This window comes from Equus asinus, chromosome 14 (assembly GCF_041296235.1).
Source record: "Equus asinus isolate D_3611 breed Donkey chromosome 14, EquAss-T2T_v2, whole genome shotgun sequence".
Taxonomy (NCBI): Eukaryota; Metazoa; Chordata; class Mammalia; order Perissodactyla; family Equidae; genus Equus; species Equus asinus.
In genome coordinates this window covers 34,766,525-34,781,104 of record NC_091803.1, presented here as the reverse complement: position 1 = coordinate 34,781,104, position 14,580 = coordinate 34,766,525, and the positions used below count along the sequence as shown (strand labels likewise).

The 14,580-nt window shown below is 45.1% G+C and overlaps 1 protein-coding gene across 20 annotated transcripts in view; it reads left to right on the top strand.

Annotated features, from left to right (window-relative positions):
* IQCK (IQ motif containing K) overlaps window positions 1-14,580 on the top strand; it is a 117,704-nt gene that overhangs the window by 60,007 nt on the left and 43,117 nt on the right. The window contains exon 8 of one of the 20 annotated variants that reach the window (XM_070484838.1): window positions 1,262-1,951. The exons of 18 other annotated variants lie outside the window; for them this stretch is intronic. In XM_070484838.1, the coding sequence (XP_070340939.1) occupies window positions 1,262-1,336 (75 nt within the window). In that variant the 3' untranslated portion in view covers window positions 1,337-1,951. Of the gene's footprint in view, window positions 1-1,261; window positions 1,952-14,580 lie in introns of those variants that run through there. One more of the 20 variants, XM_070484839.1, reaches the window with a different exon arrangement.

Genomic DNA, 14,580 nt, shown 5'->3' with positions numbered 1-14,580 from the left:
AGCCGTTTTATTACTTCTGACCATGTGTTCTTCTGATAAGTTCTTGAGCTTTGGCCTGGTTTCTTGGGAACAGCTAAACATCCGATGACTAGAAAAAGGGGCTTTCAGGAATTCACGATGTGTATTCTTATAGCCAGCACCTCATACAAAGTCTCTCTCATTACACACTCGCGTGTAGTTTTTACACACTCATCATGAAGTGTTTTGAGATTAACAAACACCTTTACTCGTAATTTCTTAAATACCATGAAGGAAAAATATAGTCCCTCACAAAAATTTTTTTTGTGTGGTAAAATATACACAACATAAAAGTTCCCATTTTAACCATTTTTAAGTGTCCAGTTCAGTGACCTTAAGCACGTTCACGTTGTTGTGCAACCATCACCACCATCTGTCTCCAGAACATTTTCCATCTTTCTAAACTGAAACTCTGTACCCACGAAACGGTAGCGCCCCATCTCCCCTCCCCACAGCCCCTGGCAACCCCCTTCTACTTTCGCTCTCTGTGGCTTTGACTGCTGTAGATACCGCGCATAAGTGGGATCATGCGGTATTCGTCCTTTGGTGACGGGCTTATTTCATCTAGCATAACGTCCTCAAGGTTCATCTATATTGCAGTGTGTGTCAGAACGAACTTCCTTTCTGAGTCATATTCTTGCCAGGAAGTTTTAAAATCCACAAATCTGACATCTGCACTTGTTATAAAACTAACCCGACATCTGATAAAAATGTATTTTAACTGACCACATTAACAGAAATGTCACGTGGTATGGAAAGCTATGTGCTGTGAACCATTCTGGGTAGCTGTGACTTTATAGCCTTGTAAATAGGTTCCTGGTAGTTGTTACTAGATATTAAGCACTTCTGGAGAAGTAGACATGCTCTTCTTTCTTGTTTCAAAATACTAGATTAATGGTTAGTAAGCCGGATTGTTTCAACGTGCAAAACTGTGTGGGTCTTTCAAAAATCCATTTGGATATTGTGAATGCAATGTGGTCCTCTCCCCTCTGAAGTGTGCTGGGTGACGAGCCGCACTGCCACATCAGTGGTGCTCTTCTGCTTGTGAGACCCCGGATGCACTAGGTAACCATCAACAGAGAAAACGCTTCTCTCGTGAAGTCCAAAGGAGGTTCTCGTGGGCCATATTGATTGGTTTCTTTAATCTAGGAGGCAGAGACCAGCTAAATCCCCTGAATATTTCTGCTGTCCCAGTGTTTTCTGCCTTGTGCCCATTGATTTTATTTTGTTCTTTCTAACTCAGCCTGGACACCAGCATGGCATGCGCTCTTCCCCTCCTCCCAACGTCGGCTCCCGCTCCAAGCATTGTGACAACTGAGAACCGCAAAGGCCATCAATCATTACGTTCTTTGATGAACAATACAATGCGAGGTTGCTCCAGCAGCCCCTCTGTGGCTTTGCAAAATTAAAAAAAAAAAAAATTGGAGAGCCTGAGCTCCAGCACAGAGAACAATGAGAATCTGTGCATTTTATATCTTTGTCTGGGGTGAACTGACCTGGGGTGAATGACCCCTGCCCCCTGGCTGTAGAGGTGGGCCTGTGCCGGCTTGGACACTCGAATACGGCGTCCCTCTGGCTACAGGGAGTAGTTCATGATGGGCAGGGACCCAAATCAGGCCAGTAACACCGAGTGGAACTCCATTCTGGGATTCTCGCAGGAGGTGTGGTGACAGAGCGGCGTGCTTTGCGTGGGGTTGCAGTGGGGCCAGGCTATGAGCAACCCTCTTCCACTGTGCGAGAGCCTGCTGGAGAAGGGAGGGCAGAGCTGAGAGACAGAGGAGCGGGGCTGAGTGCTGAGGACCATGCTGGAGCACTTGGGTTCAGCTGTGCCAGTGAATGCTGTTCAAGGCGCATTTCTGTTGCAGTCGACAGTCCTGGCAATTACAGTTTTCGGTATAAAAATTTCTAGGCACACAAAGGAGGATATTGGCACAAAATAAAAAACTGCGTCCATTCGTGTAGAGCAACCATCCTGATTTGTCCCGGGGAAACACTGTAGCCTATGTCAGCTGGAGGCTCGGCCGTGGCTGGAGAGGGGGAGCCTACCCCAGGGAGCAAATTTCTGAAAAACGTCTACTATTTTTATTGTTTAAGTTATACATAGCCATTGTGAAAAGAATAGATAATATATATAAGTTAAAAAATTATATGATGCCTTCATCCTTTCAGAAGTTTTCCTATTCATATAGGAATTTTTTTTTAACACAATTGTGATGATAAACACTGTTTTGTGCTTACTCTCTCCTCTTAATGATACAGTGGGAATTTCTTTCTTTGTCAGTACACAAAGATCTCTCTCACCAATTTTTATGGCTCTATGATATTTCTTTCTGTGAATACACCAAACCACAATTTGTTTAACCATGGTTGGTTGGACATGCTAGTTTTCTCTCTTATGTAAAATATATTATGAAAAACATCTTCGTTCATGTCTTTGCACATTTATCAGATTTTCTCTGTAAGATTAATGGCTAGAAATAGAATTGATGGCTTAAAAAGTAAGCGGCTCTTTTCAGAGTTTTGCTAATTACTGCTCAATTACCGTTTAGAGTGGCTAGAGTCTAGCTTCTAGACCTATTTACATGCACCGGCAATGTATGCAAGTGTGCCCCAGGAGTAGGTCTTGATCGGGCAGTGGAGAGACAAAGAAGTAAGAGATTGGGAGCATGAGGCATGGGGAGGATGGAGTTGCGTGGACACTGTGCTGGAGGGGATAATCAAGTAAGGCTATTGTGTCCAGTTGTGTGGGTTGTGCATTGTACAACTCTTGGAGTAAGGAGCACCATTTGCCACTATACACGGCAGACCTTTGAGGCTCTGAGAAGCCTGGGAAATGATGATGGAGTGGCCACTTGTTAGATGTTTCTTTTTTTAATCCCACTGGCCTAGGCAGTTCCTGGCCTATAATTGTATAACCCTCCTGACATCTGGAGGCTGGAGGAAACGGTGAAGATTGTATCTGTGATACAATCTGGAAGCACTGCTGTTTTGATCCAGAATCTGAGTTTTTTTCCTGAAATTATGCAGCATCTTTCAGATTAAATAAAATGTATAAACAATTAATATTCAATAATATAGTAATTAAAAAATAAATACAAGGCTTTTTGCAGAAATAGAAAAACCCATCCTGAAATCCATTTGGAATCTCAAGGGTTCGTGAAGAGCCAAAACAATCCTGAAAAAGGAACAAAACTAGAGGAGTCACGCTTCCTGATTTCAAAACTTATTACAAAGCTACAGGAATCAAAACGGTGTGGTATTGGCCCAATGGTAAACATATAGACCAATGGAATAGAAAAGAGAGCACAGAAATAGACCCTCCCACATATGGTCAAATGATTTTTTTACAAGGGTGCTAAGGCCATTCAATGGGGAAAAGCAGTCTTTTCGACAAACGGAGCTGGGAAAACTGAATATTCACATGCAAAAGAATGAAGTTGGACCCTTACCCAATACCATATACAAAAATTAACTCAAAATATGTCAAGGATCTAAATATAAGACCTAGAACAATAAAACTCTTAGAAGAAAACATAGGACAAAAGCTTCATGACATTGGGTTTGGCAATGATTTCTTGGATATGACACTAAAGGCACAGGTAACAAAAGAAAAAAATAGACAAATTAGACTTCTTGAAAATTTTAGTATTGTGTACATCAAAAGACAGTATCCACAGAATAAAAAGGCAACCCACAGAATGGGAGAAAATATTTGCAAGTCATATATCTGATAAGGGATTAATATCCAGGACATACAGAGAACTCCTAAAAGTCAACAACAGAAAAACAACCCAATTCAAAAATGGGTAAAGGACTTGAATAGACATTTCTCCAAAGAAGATATACGAATGGCCAATAAGTACATGAAAAGATTCTCAACATCACTAATCATTAGGGAAATGCAGACAAAAACCGCAATGAGATACCACTCACATCCATTAGGATGGCTATTATAAAAAAAAAAAAGGAAAATAACAAGTGTTGGCAAGGATATGGAGAAATTGGAACCCTTGTGCCCTGTTGGTGGGAATATAAAATGGTACAGCCACTGTGGAAAAGAGTGGAGGTTCCTCAAAAAATTAAGAATAGAACTACCATATGACTTAGCAATTCCACTTCTGGGTATATACCCAAAGGAATGGAAAGCAGGTTCTCGAAGAGATATGTTACACCCATGTGCATAGCAGCCTTAGTCACAATAGCTAAAACGTGGGAGCAACCCAAGCACGTGCTGATGGATGGATGGATAAGCAAAACGTGGTATATACATACATGGAAGATTACTCAGCCTTGAAAAGGAATGAAGGTCTGACACACGCTACAGCACGGGTGAACCTTGAGGACATTATGCTGAGTGAAAGAAGCCAGTCACAAGAGGACAAATGCTGTGTGATTCCACTTATATGAGGCATTTAGGGGGAGGGGAGAATGGGAACTATCGTTTAATGGGGACAGAGTTCCAGTTTTACGAGATGAAAAGGTTTGGGGGGATGGATGGTGGTGATGGTTGCACAACGTTATGAATGTACTTAATACCACTGAACTCTACGTTTAAAAATGGTTCAGATGTAAATTGTATGTTGTGTGTATTTTACCGCAATAAAAAGAAAAGGAAAGAGATGGGCGTTCAAATGTGCTTTGATTTAATTTAACACGATTTTCTTTCCCCTGAAAAACCACTGCTTTCTATATAGAGTTGACCTATATAGTCAGGTAGAAAAGAGACGATAAAAACAGCCCAGGATAAAAACCAAGCGACTATGAAAAGGCTCTTCAAAGAACACAGAGGAAAGGTTTTGTAGTTCCTCCCATATTTTCCTGCAGAAAGCAGAAATGCCAACGCGAGGCTCCGCGCTTGCAGGATGAGGAAGTTTTCTCCACTTCAGTCAGCTGGCGGGGCTGCTAGGATGACACATTTTTTTTGGAAGGATCACTTGATGTTCTCATCATTAGCCTTAATCTTGTTCATGAATGTTATGGCTGAATGGAAAGACTTGTTTTATTCTTTCTTTGTAAAACATGCCCTATGGCAACATGTTAAAAATGTGGCCTCTAACAGCAAACAGATCCATTTGAATCCTGGTATGTCATGTCAGGCTATTGGTAATTTTGGGTAGGCTGTTTAACTTCTGAATCACAGCTTCCTGTCTGTAGAATGGGAATAATAATAAGAGATCCTGCCTATGAAGAGCAAATCAGATGGTTAATCCCTATAAGGGACTTGGCACAGTGCCAGGCACATAGTAAAGCCACAATAAATATTAGCTATTGTTATTATTGGTTCTATTTTCCTTACTAGGGAATCTTTTAGAAAAGCCAGCTGGTGGCCTCCTTGTAGTTCGTCAGGGACAGCAGCATGCCCCCACCTCAGGGCCTTTGCACTTGCTGTTTGTTCTTTGCACCTGCAACTATCAACCATGGTGCCTTCCCTTGCTTCATCCAGGGTTCTTCTTGGATGTCTCTTCTGGCTGCTCTTTCTAAAACAGCACCAGCTCATCCCTCTCCAGCCTCTTACTCTGCTTTCTTTTCTGCTGGTCACTTATCAATTGCCTGACATTATATTGGATGTTCACTCGTCTACTGCCTGTCACCCTGACCAGAATGTGAGCTCCACGAGGGTGGAGGTTGCTTGACTTATTCGTCCTGCATCCCCAGCCCCTACAACACTGTCTGGCACATATTAAGCAGTTCATAAATATTTTAGTGACTAACCACATCCCTTAAATCGTCTCTCTAATGAGGGCATTTGAAAATGAAGAAAAGCAAACTGCACTGTTCCATTTATAAGCCCTTCTTGGGGATTTACTTGGGCTCCTAAAGACGGACTTTTGTGGGGGGTTGCTTATGCCCCAGGATCCTTGAACTCAACAGGTGAGCTTGTTAATCCCCCAGAGATTACCCTTGAGAAAAGTGTATTCGTTTTATCATTGGCCTTCGTGAGCCCACTCTTCACCAGGCCTCATCACATAAAGAAACGAACTGTGCTGTGGGGAATGATGATCCCCCAAGCAGGCTTGAAAGGAGAGCATCCCCTGAAGGCGCTGGGCGTGGTTAATTCATCTGAGTATCAGACAGAAAAGATTTTCTTCAGTTGGAATTTCTCTTCCAATTGCTGATATCTCCTGGCAGGTGGGCAGACTTTGCTAGCAAAAGGCAGACATTGTTTTCTGCAAAAGGAATGCTGAAAATGGGGCCGTGCATCCAATCAGCACCAGTTCCCCTCTTGACGGTGCACAGCCATCTCTCGCTAGCCTCAGAGGGACTTGTCGTGCCCTTGTGACTTGATGAACAGTCTGTGCCCTGGGCTCCCCTAGGGGGAACGCCGTATGGGAAGACTTCTCTTCCCTGTGGAATCCTCGTTTGCTGGCTCTGAAGACAATTTTGGTCCATTTTCACCACCACAGTACCTCCCCGACCAGAAGAGTCAGTCCCAAAAAATTCTTTTCTGGAGGCCATCTCGTATGTATTTGTGAAACCCACGTATATTTGAAATTGGTTTTGAGCATTTGCTAACGTGGAAAATGTTTATAAGCTGTTGGGGGGGTTGAGGTCACCTCTACAAGTCCCCCTAACTAAACGAAATGAGACTCCTGAACTGCTGAACGATGTAGAGGTCTTGGTTTTAGGCCGAGGATTCAGATGTTAGGGTGGCTGCTGCCAACCCTTCTGCCATCTGACTCACATAGAGGACTTAGGCCTTCCGTTGACATGTGACATCATTTGTTCATCCCCTCATTTGACAAATGTGCATTGGGGACCATCTACTTGCCAAGAACAGCGCTGGGTGCCTTAGAAACAGAGCTCATCCATCCCTTGAGAAGCCCAGAAACAGCGATAATGAGAATGATAATAATATGAAAAAGAGCAAAATCTAACGTTATTGGTCACTTGCCACGTGCCGGACGTCGCACTCAGCATTTTACAAGCATCATCTCCTTTACACCTTGTGCCGACGCTACAAAGTAGGCAGGCATGTGTTACTGTTATCTTATGTGTGGATGAACCAGCCAAGGCTTAGAGACCCCGAGTGACTTGCCCAAGTCACTCAGTGATGAGCGGTAGCCAGAGTTCAAGCCCAGGGCTGACCGTCCTCAGAGCCCCCTCTCTTGCCTTTTTTAAAAAAACATTTTGCACCCCTACCAGCAGTGTATGAGAGTTCCTGTTGCTCCATGTCCTTATCGATACTTGGTATGGTCAGTCTTTTTAATTTGAGCCATTTTGGTGTGTGTGTAGTGGTATCTCACTTTGTCTGTGTGTGTGTGTGTACAGTAAAATTTGCCCTTCTTATTGTACAGTCTCTCAGTTTTGACAGATGCGTGCAGTCTAACCACCCACATAATCAAGACATAGAACATTCATATCATCCCCCAAAGTGCCCTCATGCTGCCCCTTTGTAGTCAACCTCTGCCCCCACCAGCAGCCCTGGCCCTCACTGTCTGTTTTCTGCCCCTATGGTTTTGGCTTCTCCAGAACGTCATATAAATGTAGTCAGAAGATAGGCAGCCTTTGAGTCTGGCTTCTTTCCTTTGGCCTTGTGCGTCTGAGGTTCCTCCACGTGGTTGCCTGCGTCAGTAGCCTCTTCCTTTTCGTCACTGAGCAGTGGTCCACTGGAGAGGCCCAGTGAGAGGGAGCTCTTCACCCTGGTGATGAGTAAGCACATATGTGTTTTACATAGGCTGCCTTCTGTATACCTATGGATTGCAGTGGTCAACTCAAGCCTCACTAAGCGTCAAGGTCGTCCTTGGAAAGATTTCGTTTTTGAATTCTAATACGCAGGGCCTCATTCGCCTGAGATTCTTGTTTACCTGGCCATGGTGAGAACAGGAGATGGGCGTTTTTTAAAGCCCCCAGGTGACTCTAACCTGCAGCCAGGGTTTAGACCCACTGATGAATTGGGATCAGCTTTGCAACCTACCAGTTGAATGACCCAGGACAAATCACTAAACTCGGAATCTCAATTTCTTTCTCTTTAAGTTGAGAAGAATAATAGCTGCCTGGAATAGCTCATCAGGTTATCATAAGGATCAAAATGTTTTTCAGTGGCAACACATGAGAAAACGTCCTTCAATCTGTAGATGCAGAAATAAATGGTATCAATGTGGATGTAAGTATATATCAGTGTCTTTCCTATTTGAAAAGTCTTTCCTATTTGAAGAGGTTCTATTTACTAAACAAATAAGAGGCTTTAAAGACCAGATGGAAAGGGCAATCTTTCTCTGTCAATTTTATGTGTGCTGTTAGAAGATTGCTTGACATCCGAGAGTAGCTGGAATGCCAACACGCACATGGAGCTGAGAAGTGGGATAAATGCGCTCCTTTCCGAGACGCTGGTGACGTTGGCAGAACTGGGCACAGCTGTAGACCATCCTTTTCGGCAGGATGGGAGAAGCGAGCACGTTCACAGAAAGTAAACAGTGATGGAACTAGAGGGACAAGGCAAGCAGAGGCGTCGCACCACGGATGCAGTTACAGAGCAGTTGCGAGCCAGTCCTCGCCTCAGAGTGAGGGAGAGGAGGGCCCCTTGTCCCTGGCAAATGTCCTGTGAAACAAGACGTCATTTTACAAGCACGTCTGACCACCTCCGGAAAGATTGTGAGGAGCAGCATGTCAGTTTGGGTATGGAAAAAAATGGCCATCTTTGTATGAAAAAGCCTTTTGTTGATATTTTATTGTAAAAGAGAAGATACTCATTGCAAATAAAAATCAAGCCACATAGAAGCAGTGCTTTAGTTTGGGCTGCTCTGACAGAATACCACGGACGGGGCAGCTTCACCAACAAGCATTTGTTGCTCACAGTTCTGGAGGCTGGGAGGTCCCAGATCAAGGTACTGGCAGGTTCGGCGTCTGGTGGGAGTTCTCTTCCTGGCTTGCAGATGGCTGCCTTCTTGCTGTGTCCCCACACGGCAGGGAGAGAGCAAGCTCTCTGACCTCTTCTTATAGGGGCACTAATTTCATCATGAGGGCTCCACCCATGACGTCATCTAAACCTAATTCACCTCCCAAAGGCCCCGCCCCCTGACACCATCACCCTGGCGGTTAGGGCGTCAACACATGAATTTGGAGGTGCACAGACGTTCAGTCCGTAACAAATAGTTTAAAGGAAATTGTGAAAATCTCCATTCCTGTGCTACTCAAACCTGTTTCCTGGATGAAACCAGTGTCAACAGTTTGGTGCATGTCCTTTTAGTGTTTTCCCTTTGTATATATGAATATGTATATTTATTATATTGTGTTTTTTATAAATATGGAATATATATTTTTGTAAATATGGGCTCACCCTCTGCAGCCTGCATCTTGCCTTACCTTTGAGGCTAGCTTTCCACATCAGCACACATAGACCTATTCTGAGCATTTATATTTGAAGGAAAACACTCTACGAACAGAGCTGGCAGGTGGGAATTTGGCCAAACATTTTTTCATACAAGGTACTCTCAGTCCCAAGTGAGCCCTGAGGCGGCAGGACTGAAGACACCCTTAGGAGTTAGTCTCGATTTTTATTTCCTCAGCAAGTCCCAACAATTCGTGATTTAAGGGCCGGCTTTTCCCCTTCTGCTTTCTCTTGAGTGTTGGCTTCCCCAGATTGTCGGTCAGCTCCAGGGCTTTCCTGACTTCCTCTTCCTCCTTTCCAGAGAGGGGCGTCTCCTGGGGCAGCTGCTCCAGGCAGGGCGGTGGGGGCGAATTTCCTCCCTTTGTGTGTGTCATTAGCCATCGCTCTGGCTCTCCTCTGGGAATAGCTGCCCAACCAGGTGAACCAGTGTCACTTAAAGCCCCACTTCCGTACCCAGGCAGGGGTTGGTGGTAGTTTCTGTCTGACTTCTGCTATGGCCAGGTGAAGAGGGATGGTGTCTGGCACAGAGACAATGCAGAGGACTTGGTATGAGTCACATTTTTCTTGTGAAGGGTATGCTGCCTAGAACTGCTGTTCAAGACAATTATTTTTTTAATACTTTGCAATTTTTCGGGCTACTTTAAAGGCAGTGTAGCATAAAGGGTAAGCAAGCAGGCCCTACAGTTCGATCCATTCATTCACTGATATTCATTCACTAGTATTTATTGAGTACCTACTATGTGCTAGGCAGGCATTGTTCTAGATGCTGGGCATACTACAGGGAGTAAGACCAAATTCTTGCCCTCAAGGAGCTTGCATTCCTGCAATAGACTATAACCAGATATAAATATGTAATATAATGTCAACATGTGTATTGGTTAGCTATTGTCACAATAATGCTGCTTAACAAACCGTCCCAAAACTCAGTGGCTCACAACATACATTTACATCTTACTTACGTGTCTGCAGATGAGCCAGGTTTCAGCTGCTCTAGGCTGCATTTGGCTGCACTTGGCTCCAGGCTGTTGGGTTCTATTCTGTTTTGTTCTAGAGTCTGTCTTTCATCTGAGATCAGGAGGCTACCAGGAGCATGTTCTTTTTATAGCAGAGGTCAGAAGTTCTCAAAGGCATGAACAAAAACACACACCATGAGTCATAAGGCATAGGCTGGAAACTGGCACATGCCACTTCCACACACATTCCATTGGCCAGAGCAAGTCACGTGGCCAAGATCAACATCAATGGATCTGAGAAGTGTGCTCCTTGCTTAACGTTATCTACGACAAATAAATACCATGAAACAACATAAAGCAAGCTAAAGGGCTAGAGAATAATAGAGGCCACTATTTTAGATGGTGGGTTTTGCCTAGGAAGACCTCTCTGAGAAGGTGTTGTTTGAGCAGAGATATGAATGAAGTTCGTTCTAGGCAGAGGGAAAGGCACTTGCAGAGGCCTGCAGGGCAGGAGGGTGCTAGCCGTATCTGAGGACCAACAAGAGGGTCAGTGTGATTGATTCAAGTGAGCTGGGGATGAGGGAAGGGAGGCGAGAAAGCAGTCAGGAGCCAGGTCCTGTGGCATCAAGTGTGAGCTCTCATTAGGATGCTGGAACTTTGGCTTTCATTCTCACTCAGATGAAGAGTGATGATGGGGCTTTAAGCAGAGGAGTGACGTGACTTGACTGACTTTTCATCAGGAAATGGTGGTAGCCAGCATCCACAATGACTCCCCAGTGGTCTGTCCTCTTGGTATTCACATTCCCGGGAGTCCCTTCCCACAACTGTACCAGGGTTGATAAGTGTGACCAACAGAATAAGGTGGAAAAGGTGGTGTGCCTCTTCCAAGATTAGGTTATAAGACACATTGCAGTCTTGGTCTCTGTCTTGGATCGTTCACTCTGGGGGAAGCCAGCTGCCATGTTCTCAGCAGCCCCACAGAGACACCTCCATGACAGGAAACTGAGACCTCCAGCCGATAGCGATGTGAGTGAGCCATCTTGGATGCAGCTCCTCCAGCCCAGTCAAACCTTCAGGTGACAATGGACCCAGCTGACGTCTTACTCATAACCTCATGAGAGACCCTGAGGCAGGACCACCCAGCTCAGCCACACCTGGACTCCTGACCTGCAGAAACTGTGAGAGATAATAAGTGTTTATTGTTGTTTCTCGTTGCCAAGGTTGGGGGGGTCACTTGTCATGCAGCGATGGAAACTAACACAGTAACTCAGGCTGCTGTAGAGAAAGCAGATTGTAGGGGGAGGAAAGTAGGAGAGGAGAATAATTGTAATATCTAGATCTTTGCTACTCAAATTGTTGTCTGTGGCCCAGTGGTATCATCTTCACATGGCAACTGGTTAGAAATGCAGAATCTAGGCCCCGCCCAGGGCTCCCGAATCAGAATCTGCACCTTGACAAGATTCCCAGGTGAGTTTTTGCACGCTGGAGTTTGAGAAGCATTGCTGTAGGTCACAGCCTGGGTAGATGGAGTGCCGTGACGTGGGTTTGAATCCTGGCTTACCAGCCCTGTGACCTCCAGTAGATTCCTTCATTTTCCTAAGCCTCGGTTTCTTTCCTCTAAAATGGGGCTAATAAGAGGGCTGCCCTCATAGGGTCGTACGTGAGGGTATAAATAGAATGCTGTGTGTCAAGAGCTTTGCACAGTGCCTGGCACATGGTTGGGGCCTTGTGACTGTGAGCTCTTCATTGACTTGATTTGCTCATTCCTTTTCCTCCCTCAGGACACATTCCTGATCATTTCCTGGTGGTTTCTCTTAAATTCATAAAAATTCTCTGTTAAAGAAAATCCTGTTTTTCAAAATGTCCTTGAGTTCATCAGAGAAACTTTTGTCCGTGCCCAGCATGATTCCAGCCATCCCCAGAATGAAGGCGCCTGGTTTCCATTGTGTTTCCAGGCCCAGTTCTCAGGGCAATTTTCAGGGCCACCCAGCAGGCCAAAATAGGCCACAGCACTATAAATAGTGAGTTTGGGCTGCCTGGGGCCTAGCTTCCCAGGCCAGGCCCTTCCCTTCCCCCTGCCTGGCCCTGTAGTTGTTTAAATATACTCCAGGTTATATCTGCAAGTGGGTTTTCCTCAGTATGCCGGGAAAATGCTTCACCAACTTGCCAGGCACCTTTTTATTTGCTCAGTCACAACATGTCCCAAATACGTGATGGCAGCTGATAAACCAAACTCCTAGGGTTGTTGTGAGGCATAAACGGGAAAACTGCCTATTAGTGGGACTGGCTATTTAGTCTGTAGGGCCCAGAATAAAATGAAAACTCAGAGCTCCTTGTTCAAAGTTGTTAAGAATTTCTAGATGGCGACGGCAGAGATTGAAACTAGGGTGAGGCCCTTCTAAGCGTGGGGCCTGTGTGGCGGCACAGGGCAGTGCCCAGGAAGCCAGCCCCGCCTATGAGGCACCTCACAGCTGGCCTGGCAGTTTGCACCAGCCACATTCCCAACTTCCCCAGAGTCTTTTTCTTTAAAGAACTAACCATTTCCCTTCAAGGCAAAGGTTACATGTAAATTGCACAGCTCTAATTTAGTCCCTTCTGCTGCTAAATCTTAGTAACTTAAAACCATAGCAATTGATTATTTTCATGATCCTTCGGGTTAGCGGGGTGGTTCCTCTGCTGGTGTCTCCTTGATTCATTCACGTGGCTGCATTCAGCTGGGCTGGACTGGAAGGTCCGAGCTGGCCTCACTCACGTGTCTGGGGCCTTGGTGCTGCCTGTTGGCTGGAGCACCTCCATTCTCCTCCACACGGCTCTCATCCTCCAGTAGGCCAGACCAGCTTCCTTACATTGTGGAAGAAACGTTCCAAGAGGACAAAAGTGGAAGCTTCATGCCTTCTTGAGGCCTAGACTCTGGAACGTGCACAGCAGCGCTTCAGTTTCCTTCTGTTGGTCAAAGCAAGTCACAAGTCTTGCCTAGATTCAAGAGAGGGGTAGACTCCCCCACTTAATGAGAAGAGTGGCAAAGTTTTCAAAGGGGCAGAAACCCAAGGAGCTGTGATTCACTGGCATTGTAGTGCAACAATTCTCAAACTTCAGCCGGCATTGGAATTATCTGGAGGGCCTCTTACCACACGGATTGCTGGACCCCAACCCCAGAGTATCTGAGTCAGTGGGACGCGAGTGTGGCCTGAGAACTTGCATTTCAAACTAGTTCTCAGGTGATGCCGATGCTGCCAGCTTGGGGACCACACTTTGAGAGCCACTGATAGAGGGGTTAATTGTCCACACTTTAGTCTATAGCAGTGGCTGTCAACCTTGACGGCCCACTGGAAACATCTGGGTGGCTATAACTCCATAAATGTCAGCTCTGGGTACCAACGGTAAGGAAGAGATCAAAGCGTTGGGCAATAATATGGTCTTTGGCCTAGGAAACTTCGCTGTGATTTAACCCTATAAATCATTGGAAAGTTCATCAAATACCTCAAATGCTTTTGCCACTTATTCATTCCCTGATTATTTGGGTAAACAAGTACCAAGAAAAGTTGGATGAACTCTTATCTCAGCAGTCATCACTGAACTGTTGGGGGGAATTCCATGTCTTCTAAGTCTGTAGCATGATATGGCTTTATTATTAAAGAGCCTTTAGTAAAAAATAGGTGTGGCTTCCTGGGAGAAGGCGTTTCTCAAGCTGCACTGAAAAGACTACCCCACCAAAAACCAGCTGCTGTCCATGAGTCACACACTTCCTGCCTCCTGACCACGAACTAATAGCCTGAGCTGTCCTTGCCTCTGATTTTAAGGATTTGCAGTAATCAACGTGGCATCGTGTGAGTGAGAACTGAGACAAAGTTGTACAGATGTTGGGGGAGTAAGTCTTGTAACATTAAGTTCATTCTTCCCAATCTCTTCTATTAAAGCAGAGTTTCCCAAACTTTTCTCACCCTTAGAATTACCTGGGGTTCTTGCTAAACAGACTGACACATTGGTCACGTCGCATGGACTGAATCAGAACCTAGAGGCCGAGAGCCTCGGGTTCTATTTTTAACAAGTGCCCTAAGCGATCTCAATATCATCAGGTACATTTAGGAAATTGTCTTGAAATGGTAATATCTATGTAATACACATAGAGAGATGGAAGAGGCGATAAGGGAAGCCGGGGGGCTACAGTTCGGATGCCCAATCAAGGATAAGAGCAGGCCTTGGCAAACTATCGCCTGTGAACCATATCTGGCCCCCTGCCTGTTTTATAAATAAAGTTTTATTGGCACACCACCACGCCCA